General features: G+C 39.6%; 1 protein-coding gene across 1 annotated transcript in view; it reads right to left on the bottom strand.

The window, feature by feature from the left end:
• Nucleotides 1–243: 243 nt before the first annotated feature.
• The window catches only part of ISCU (iron-sulfur cluster assembly enzyme), a 30785-nt gene continuing 19944 nt past the window's right edge, over nt 244–11084 (bottom strand). Inside the window, exon 5 of the mRNA XM_073672323.1 lies at nt 244–1410. Coding sequence (XP_073528424.1) covers nt 1328–1410 — 83 coding nt within the window. The 3' untranslated portion in view covers nt 244–1327. The remainder of the gene's footprint in view (nt 1411–11084) is intronic.

Below are 11084 nucleotides of genomic sequence, written 5' to 3'. Positions count from 1 at the left end.
AAAATGAACAGAATTAATTCCACTACTAAAAAGCAGTATCTAACTTACAAATATATGATCTTGAAAACTTGAAGAGTTTGGGTGCAGAGATGTAAGTAATTGTGCTCCCCCATATGTATAATTTGTGCTTAAAAACACTAAAGAATTGTTATAAACACATGTAGGAAAGTAGGCTATATTCATATCTGTATTGGAGCCTTCGTAGCAGCTTACAGAAAAACATGAGAATTTCAAAACGAAAAATAGATTTTATATTTTATTCTTAATATGAAATATATACAGTAAGGAAAGGCAGGTGGTCAAGTTTCCTTGCTTATACTATACACTACATATAAAACTACGAAGCTTGGCTCAAGCCCCTTTTCATCTGCAAGAAAAAAAATTCTACATATATATTTCAGGTTTTATTTTGGATCAACAGCTTCCTTAAGAGTCCATATCAGTCTCCGAAAATAATAATGAAGAAAAACAAGAAAAAAAAAAAAAACACAAACATCACACAATCTTAGACCAGAACACTTGTGACACATTTTAAATCTAAAGCAATAAAAGATGTATTTCAGATGAAAGCAAATCTTCTGTAGTAAATCACATGGCAATGTTAACTTTCTTTCAACTATTTTAAAGGTCAGGTTCACACAAGGATGCTGGGTGCAATGTTATGCATCTAAGAAAAAAAAAAGTAATCCAAATCAGCTTTACATTGTGCCTTCTTTTCAGGTCCATGGTAAACTGTCATTTGTAATCCTAGTCCATGGTAGGCTCTTTTGGGTAGGTATAGGTCTACAACAAATCATCTAGAGTTTCATCACTTTCCGTAGTTCCCGCTCCCATGTTATCCTAATGTACATGTTATTGTACATAGAACTGTATAGCTTTTTGCACACAGATGTTACGTTCTCATGTACTCCATATACCTAGAGAAGTGTGTGCAGAACATGAGAACATAACAATATTAATACTGGTTTAATGTGACTATTTGTAACATTAAATAAAACTACATACTAAAAAGTGAGGGAGGAGGACCTGTCTTAAGATGCAAATTCACAAGTAGATGCAGTGTTTTACACACACATTGTATACTACTGTTTTTGAACAGAATCAGTACACTCAGGTCACAACAAAGACCAATACTCTTGACTTATTCTAAAGAGTACATTTTCCAAACAGACAGGAATCACAGTTACAGAGAGAACATTCACACAGTTGGACAAGCTGCTGTATTATTGTGCGTATTATCAAGTCTGCTGTTCTAATGGTAAAAGGCATGCCCTAAATCCTATGAGAACGGCATTGCAAAGTGTCAAGCTGGATGACTGGATAGACACTAGCCGCTGGCTGCTGCCTCCTCCTTGTCTTGCTTCAGTCTGTAGTCTGCCAAGGCAGCTCTGATTGCATCTTCCGCTAGCACTGGAAAATAAAGAAAAAAAAATATTAAGATACATCTTAATACAGAGGACCACTGACCCAATACTTGTGTTTTTTTTTTTTTAACCAAATGTGTTTATATTGTGATAATATAAATTTTTGTAACCATTGTTTCATGAAAATTTTTGCATCGCTACAGGCGCTTTGTTTCCTTGCACAGTTTTGGCGGCTGAATGAGTTAACTGAGAATCCATCAGTAAGCTTGTTCTATCAGGGAGTCTGTAAATCTTATCTGCCCCTTTTAGTGCTCTTCTCATCTGATTTGTGACCACAAAGATCAGCTCAACTTTGATGATGTTGTCTAAGGTCATAAATGTGAACAAAAGAGCCCAGAAAGAAAAACAAAAAATCAGACAGAGCTCACTGACGGATTCTCAATTAATGTGTTCTGCTGACAGAAATATGCAGGGGTAAAAAACCCATGAAGGCCAAATTGTAAACATTTTTTTAATGAAACGCACTTGCAAAAATTATTTAGGCTAATATTTAAGTTGAAAAAAAGACAAAGTTCCCAAAGTTGTAGAAAACAAAATGTCTAAATTTGTTTTCATTCATTTATTTATTTTAAAGATAATCTGTCAGTAGGATCATCCCTCCTAAAAACTCTATTTGGGTATGTAGATCATAGGAAGTTGAATAAAATGACACATTGATATCTGCGATCTGATGTCTTATTCCAGAGAAATCCATGTTTTTCTTATATGTAAATGAGCTGTTCAGAGCTATGGGGCGAATACTGATCTGCATGAGAATCTGCCTCCAGAGATACCAGTGTGATGTGTAATGGCCGCTCTCTGCTCTCCTGATCTCACTGCAGAGATGTGTGATTATATGGCCACGGCCCCGCTATCAATATTTGGTCAGTATTTTTTCTCAGGAGTGGTAGATAAACCCAGGAGTGAGTGATAAATGCAGAATTGGTGACTTGTTTCTATTAAACCTTTTCTCTGATTGTTCCTCATCTGGTTTTGGCTCCTACTCCTGAGAAAAATACTGACCAAATACTGATAGTTCGGCCGTGGCCTAACTGACACATCTGCAGGTTCCTCTCAGCTTTAGTTTCCATCTCACAGGCAGACAGGGTTGCAAGATTGTTGCAATAAAGCAGAGCTCACAGTAAAAAAATGTATTTGCAAGTCAAAGTTCAGTTCAACTGTTCTGTGTTAGTTACATGTCTCTGGGGGCAGATTCTCATGCAGATCAGTGTCTGGCCCATAGGTCTTAACATCTCATTTACATACAAGAAAAAAAGCCACCAAAAAAGAACGGAATTTCCGCAGCGTTTTTGCTGCCAAGAGGTGCAGAAACGCTGCAGAAATGGTGTTTGACATTGTTTTATCCCTTTGTGTTTTAATTTTCAACATTTGTGTGTTTTAAGGTTAAAACATGGCAAAGACAAATTGATCACCAGATGTCAGTAAGTTATTACTGAGTGAAGTCAGGCAAAAGCCAAAGATGTGGTGATGGAATTCACCTGTTCTCAGAGTCAAGTATCACGTATATTAAAGAAAGAAAAAGAAGATAATGGAACAGCTGACATACCTAGAAGTGGACGACCAAGGAAAACTTCCTCCAGAGTTGATCATATTATAAGAAAAAGTCAGTATCTGATGTCCATAAAAGTGATGTACAGATTTCGCATGAAATGAACGAAGAATATGGGGTCAAAGTGAGTCGCCAAACTGTGGTGCGACGGCTAAGAGCAGTAGGGCTGAATGCGCAAGTTCAGGTCATGAAAACCTTTCATCTCTGCAAATAACCGGAAGGTCCGACTTGAATTTGCCAAAGAACACAGCCAATGGAAAAAGACAGATTGGTCTAAGGTGTTGTGGTCGGATGAATCCAAGTTCAATCTGTTTGGCAGTGATGGCAAGCACTATATATACCGCCCAATTGGAAAACTTAACCAAAACACCTACAGTGAAACATGGTGGTGGCAATGTCATGGTTTGGAGCTGCTTTTCTGCATCTGCCATTGGCACTCTGCATAGAATTGATGGAAATATGTATGATACCATGTACAGGGATATACTGGTATCGCCTGCCTACACGGTAAAACCAAAGTAGGCAGGGGATGGAAATTCCAGCAAGACAATGATCCCAAGCACACATCCAATTTAGTCAAAAATTGGTTAGCAAAGAAAAATGTTTGCCTGTTGCAATGGCCAAGCCAATCACATGATTTACACCCTATAGAGCACCTTTGGGAAGAGTCAGAGTGACGAGTTGGGGCCCGTACCCATAGCAATAAAGATGAATTGTTTGCAGATTTGCAAATGCAATGGAGCAAGATCCCTCAAGATGTCTTGAATCATTTAGTGGATTAGTTGGTGTGGTGCAGTAATTAAAGCAAGAGGTTATGCTAAAAAAAACTATGTAATGCCACTGTAAACTATGAATTACTCTCTATGTTGTGATCAATAAATAGTAGATGCAAAACTTTTGGCAGTCAGTTTTCTTTAATTAAATGCCCCTATACCTATATTCAAAAGCAGTTTGGTTAAAATTAAGGTTTTGCATGATGACAACTTCATGCACTTTGAATTCATCACCAGGAAAATGGCATCACAACAACCAGACCGAAGTAATCACAACTTTAAATAAAATGCAAAACTTTTGTATACAGTGCATTGTGAAAGTATTTGGCCCCCTTGAACTTTTCTACCTTTTGCCACATTCTGGCTTCAAACAAAGATATAAAATTCTTTATATATTTTTTGGGGGAAGAATCAACAACAAGTGGGACACAATTGTGAAGTGGAGCGAATTTTATCGGATATTTTAAACTTTAAAAAAAAAAAAAAAAAATGAAAAGTGGGGCGTGCAATATTATTCAGCCCCTTTACTTTCAGTGCAACAAACTCACTCCAGAAGTTCAGTGAGGATCTCTGAATGATCCAATGTTGTCCTAAATGACTGGTAATGATAAATAGAATCCAATTGTGTGTAATCAAGTCTCCGTATAAATGCACCTGCTCTGTGATAGTCTCAGGGTTCTGTTTCAAGTGCAGAGAGCATCATGAAGACCAAGGAACACACCAGGCAGTTCCAAGATACTGTTGTGGCGAAGTTTAAAGCCGGATTTGGATACAAAAAGATTTGCCAAGTTTTAAACATCTCAAGGTGCACTGTGCAAGCGATCATATTGAAATGGAAGGAGTATCAGACCACTGCAAATCTACCAAGACCTGGCCGTCCCTCTAAATTTTAATCTCGAGCAAGAAGACTGATCAGAGATGCAGCTAAAAGGCCCATGATCACTCTGGATGAACTGCAGAGATCTACAGCTGAGGTGGGAGAGTCTGTCCATAGGACAACAATCAGTCATACACTGCACAAATCTGGCCTTTATGGAAGAGTGGCAAGAAGAAAGCCATTTCTCAAAGATATCCATAAAAAGTCTTGTTTGAAGTTTGCCACAAGCCACCTGGGAGACAAACCAAACATGTACAGTCATGGCCAAAAGTATTGAGAATGAGACAAATAGTAATTTTTCCAAAGTTTACTGCTTCATTTTTTGTAATGGTAATTTGCATATACTCCTGAATGTCAAAGAGTGGTCAGCTTAACAGCAATTACTGTACTTGCAAAGTCAATATTTTCCCAGAAAATGAACTTTAACCCCCAAAACACATTTCAACATCATTGCAGTCCTGCCTTAAAAGGAGCAGCTAACATCGTTTTAGTGATTGATCCATTAACACAGGTGTGGGTGTTGATGAGGACAGGGCTGGCGATCAATCAGTCATGATTTAGTAAGAATGACATCACTGGACACTTTAAAAGGAGGCTGGTTCTTGGTATCATTGTTTCGCTTCAGTTAACCATGGTTATCTCTAAAGAAACACGTGCAGCCATCATTGCACTGCACAAAAATGGCCTAACAGGGAAGAGTATCGCAGCTACAAACATTGCACCTCAGTCAACAATCTATCGCATCATCAAGAACTTCAAGGAGAGAGCTTCCATTGTTGTCAAAAAGGCTCCAGGGCGCCCAAGAAAGACCAGCAAGCGCCAGCACCGTATCTTGAAACTGTTTCAGCTGCGGGATCGGACTACCAGCAGTGCCGAGCTTGCTAAGGAATGGCAGCAGGCTGGTGTGAGTGCTTCTGCACGCACTGTGAGGCGGAGACTCTTTGAGCAAGTGCTGGTTTCAAGGAGGGCAGCAAAGAAGCCACTTCTCTCCAGAAAAAAACATCATGGACTGACTGATATTCTGCAAAAGGTACAGGGAGTGGACTGCTGAGGACTGGGGCAAAGTCATTTTCTCTGATGAATCCCCTTTTCGATTGTTTGGGACATCTGGAAAACAGCTTATTTGGAGAAGAAGAGGTGAGCGCTACCACCAGTCTTGTCTCATGCCAACTGTAAAGCATCCTGAAACCATTCATGTGTGGGGTTGCTTCTCAGCCAAGGGAATCGGCTCACTCACAGTCTTGCCTAAAACCACAGCCATGAATAAAGAATGGTACCAGAATGTCCTCCAAGAGCAACTTCTCCCAACCGTCTAAGAGCAGTTTGGCGCCCAACAATGCCTTTTCCAGCATGATGGAGCACCTTGCCATAAAGCAAAGGTGATTACTAAATGGCTCATGGAACAAAGCATAGAGATTTTGGGTCCATGGTCTGGAAACTCCCCAGATCTTAATCCCATTGAGAACTTGTGGTCAATCATCAAGAGACGGGTGGACAAACAAAAACCAACAAATTCTGGCAAAATGCAAGCATTGATTATGCAAGAATGGACTGCTATCAGTCAGGATTTGGTCCAAAAGTTGATTGAGAGCATGAGAGGGAGAATTACAGAGGTCTTGAAGAAGAAGGGGAAACACTGCAAATATTGACTTGCTGCATTAACTCATTCTAACTGTCAATATAACCTATTGGTACTCATAATATGATTGCAATTATATTTCTGTATGTGATATAAACATCAGACAAACACTAATAAAAACCAGAGGCCAGCAGATCATGTGAAAATATAATTTTGGTGTCATTCTCAAAACTTTTGGCCATGACTGTAGAATAAGGTGCTCTGGTCAGATGAAACCAAAATCAAACTTTTTGGCCACATTGCAAAACGAAATGTTTGGCGTAAAAGCAACACAGCTGGCAAACACCATCCCCACTGTCAAACATGGTGGTGGCAGCAACATGGTTTGGGCCTGCTTTTCTTCAGCAAGGACAGGGAAGATGGTTAAAATTGATGGGAAGATAGACTGAGCCAAATACAGGACCATTCTGGAAGAAAACCTGTTGGAGTCTGCAGAAGACCTGAGACTGGGACGGAGATTTATCTTCCAACAAGACAATGATCCCAAACATAAAGCAAAATCTACAATGGAATGGTTCAAAAATAAACGTATCCAGGTGTTAGAATGGCCAAGTCAAAGTCCAGACCTGAATCCAAGCGAGAATCTGTGGAAAGCAGGGCTGTGTAGTCGGAGTCGTGGTCGGAGTTAGTTTTGGTTGGAGTCGGAGTCGGTAGAAATGTACCGACTCCAGCTTTAAATTTTTTTTATTAATATTTCATAATTGAACTTTCATATGAATTTTATAAATGTTACTCAAATATATATGTTCTATCAAACTATGAACAACAGTGATATGCAGTTCTGCTGGAGATAGAGACATTTCTTACTTCTTGTGTGTCACTGTTCTCCACTGCCCTTATCTAATCTTATACTTGGTTAACCTCATGCTGCCCCAACCCCCCTACTTACAATGTATGAAACTGAAAGTGAAAATGTGTTGCAAATTCTTAGTAGTAAAGCTCCTCCTCTAGACTAGATGTTTACTAGGTGTGCATCTTCCAAGCATCTCACAGCTGCTACTCAGAAGAGGAAGACTGTAAGAAGTATTATCCTTTCAACAAACTTTGCATCAGTTAACTGTGAGTACATGAGAAATAACAGTATTAGTGACCACTATATCAGTTGTACAACCTGGCAATAATTTTGTACAATTGTTTTTAGGAAAAACAATTGTCATTTGGATTGTGAATGCAGAATTAAAAACCTGAGAATGTCAAAGAAGCGTCACATTAAATCAGCTGTATTTGAACATTTCACCATCACTCAAGATAGAAAACATTATGTCTGTTAGTGTATGACAAATGATCCAGACGAAAACAAATGCTGTGAAGCCAAGATTAGTGCATATTCAGGCAAAGATAAAAATGCTCCTACCAGAGCTTCTAATCTAAAGAGACATTTACAGCGCTTTCATCCAGAAGTACTGAAAGCAGTGGATGAGAAAGACTGCATCCAAACCAATGAACCAGTGCCCAGCTCTTCCAGCCAAACAAAGGAGCAGAGAACTTTGCACCCATCAGTTGCAAGATATTTTGCCAGTGACAAAGTTACTGTGACAATGACAGTAGATACATTTAAAAAACAGATCATAGAGCTTGTTGTAAAGGATAGTGTGCCTATTTCATTATTTTCACGACCAGCTTTTATGTGTCTGAATGGGGAAATGGCCCGCAAGCTTGGTGTTTCTCTGGAGAGAGAGAGTATTAGAAAATTAGTAATCGAAGAAGCTTTTAAACAAAAGGAAGAACTTAAAAAAAACTCTCAAGGGACGCTTTCTGTTTCTTAAAATGGATGCCTGCACACGTCACAGAGTGAACTATTTTGCCATCAATGTCCGATTTGTTTGTGACAAAAATGAAATAGTTACCAAGACATTGGCAGTAAAAGACACCAAAGATCATCACACCAGTGAGTTTCTCCAGGTCTTGGTGGAAAAGGTTCTGCAAGACTATGAACTTAAAAAAGAGCAAGTTCTTTCTGTCGTAACTGACAATGCTTCAAATATGATAAGTACTATTAAGCTAATGAATGAGAGTAATGATGGTGACCAGCAGCTAGAAGAACATTCTGGGTCCACAGACACAGAAATGTTTGAAATAGAGGAACACCGTATTGTAACTGAGGAGCAAACTGAAGTTGCTTCAGATGAACAGCAACATGATAGTTTAGATAATCTTGTTGAAACTGTGTCAATCCATTCTTTCATTCATCACATGCGCTGTGTTGTGCATACGCTACAGCTGGCTATAAGACAGTCTGCAAGAAGGACATGCTGCTGCACTGATTGGCAAGGTGAGAAAATTGGCTACTGTTGCCAGAACACCTAAAGTTGACTCAATTTTGAAGAGACGTGCTGGAAAAGGGGCAATTATTGATCAAGCTACACGATGGGGCAGTACTTACTTAATGATTCAGCGCTTGGTTGAACTGAAAACCTTTCTTGTAGACATGGCTAACCCTCAACTGACGCTAAATGAAAGTCAGTGGAATCAGGTGACTGAGCTGGAAAAATTGCTAGAGCACCCATTTACAGTGACTAAAAAATGACAAGCAGAGGACTTAACTCCAGGTATTTTCTTAAAGGAGTGGAAGAACCTGATGTTTCGCCTGTCCCAAAGAGGAGGGTTAATTGCAAGTGGCATTGCTACATCAATGAAACGGAGAGAGGAGCTACTATTACAAAATAACATTCTTTTGGCAGCTGTTTATGTAGACCCAATGCATCGGATTCTTCTAGATGATCAACAGCTAACTAAAGGAAAAGAAGCTCTGTTTGAAATAGCAGTATGGATGAAAGGGTTGCAGAACAGTCAGGAGGAACAAGAAGAATTTGGTCGTCCTGCCACATCTTCACCCTCATCATCAACTGATGAATTTAATTTCGAAAAATATTTGGATCACAAGGACCGTGCAAAGCGTTCCCGCATAGAAGAAGAGTCATCCCCATTAAAGAACACAGCCAGTACATTTCAGCAGAATTTTTCATGTGCACTAAAAGAAATTGAGAAATTTGACAGATCAAAAATAACAGTGCAACAAGCGATTCCTCTGTATCCTGACATTGTCAGAGATGTTGCCCGAGTGGTTACTGCTTTGCCACCAACCCAAGTTAGTGTAGAGAGGTTGTTCTCTGCTCTCAAAATAATTAGATCAGATTTGAGGGCATCCATGAAGGAGGATCTGACAGAGGCAATACTTTTTCTGAGGACAAATTTATAGATTTCTTCTTATTAACTGCATAACAGTGTTTATTGCATATTTACTTACAAGAGTTTAGAAAAGTTTATAAAAGTTATTTGCTATATTCTAATTGTATTCTAATAAACATAGTTTTTGCTCTAAGTGGTCTGATTACTTATATGATGGTGAGAAACTGAATAAGCACGATGTTAATATTTTACAACAGTAAATTTATTGTTACGAATTGGCCATTTATGAAGGAGTCGGAGTCAGAGCCAGAGTCGGAACCTGATAAAATCCAGGAGTCGGAGTCGCAACTGTGGCTTACCGACTCCACAGCCCTGGTGGAAAGAGCTGAAAACTGCTGTTCACTAACGCCCTCCATCCAACCTCAATGAGCTCGAGCTGTTTTGCAGGGAAGAATGGGCAAGAATTTCAGCCTCTCGATGTGCAAAACTGATAGAGACATACCCCAAGCGACTGGCAGCTGTAATCGCAGCAAAAGGTGGCGCTACAAAGTATTAACTCATACATATCTATATAAATATATAAATGTGTATATCTATATAAATGTGTATATCCAAACTTTTGGTCTGTACTGTGTGTATATGTATGTATGTAATATGTATGTATGTACAGTACTGACCAAAAGTTTGGACGCACCTTCTCATTTAAAGATTTTTCTGTATTTTCATGACTATGAAAATTGTACATTCACATTGAAGGCATCAAAACTATGAATTAACACATGTGGAATTATATACTTAAAAAAATAAGTGTGAAACAACTGAAAATATGTCTTATATTCTAGGTTCTTCAAAGTAGCCACCTTTTGCTTTGATGACTGCTTTGCACACTCTTGGCATTCTCTTGATGAGCTTCAACAGGTAGTCACCGGAAAGGGTCTTCCAACAATCTTGAAGGAGTTCCCAGAGATGCTCAGCACTTGTTGGCCCTTTTGCCTTCACTCTGCGGTCCAGCTCACCCCAAACCATCTCGATTGGGTTCAGGACTGGTGACTGTGGAGGCCAGGTCATCTGGAGTAGCACCCCATCACTCTCCCTCTTGGTCAAATAGCCCTTATTCAGCCTGGAGGTGTGTTTGGGGGTCATTGTCCTGTTGAAAAATAAATGATGGTCCAACTAAACGCAAACCAGATGGAATAGCATGCCGCTGCAAGATGCTGTGGTAGCCATGCTGGTTCAGTATGCCTTCAATTTTGAATAAATCCCCAACAGTGTCACCAGCAAAGCACCCCCACACCATCACACCTCCTCCTCCATGCTTCACGGTGGGAACCAGGCATGTAGAGTCCATCCGTTCACCTTTTCTGCGTCGCACAAAGACACGGTGGTTGGAACCAAATATCTCAAATTTGGACTCCTCAGACCAAAGCACAGATTTCCACTGGTCTAATGTCCATTCCTTGTGTTCTTTATCCCAAACAAGTCTCTTCTGCTTGTTGCCTGTCCTTAGCAGTGGTTTCCTAGCAGCTATTTTACCATGAAGGCCTGCTGCACAAAGTCTCCTCTTAACAGTTGTTGTAGAGATGTGTCTGCTGCTAGAACTCTGTGTGGCATTGACCTGGTCTCTAATCTGAGCTGCTGTTAACCTGCGATTTCTGAGGCTGGTGACTCGGATAAACTTATCCTCAGAAGCAGA

The sequence above is a fragment of the Phyllobates terribilis genome, unplaced genomic scaffold (genome assembly GCF_046119375.1).
Source record: "Phyllobates terribilis strain yellow unplaced genomic scaffold, ASM4611937v1 Scaffold_1__5_contigs__length_1240528914, whole genome shotgun sequence".
Lineage (NCBI taxonomy): Eukaryota > Metazoa > Chordata > Amphibia > Anura > Dendrobatidae > Phyllobates > Phyllobates terribilis.
Note: the sequence above shows the minus strand (reverse complement) of the source record. Positions and strands in the feature narration are given on the sequence as shown.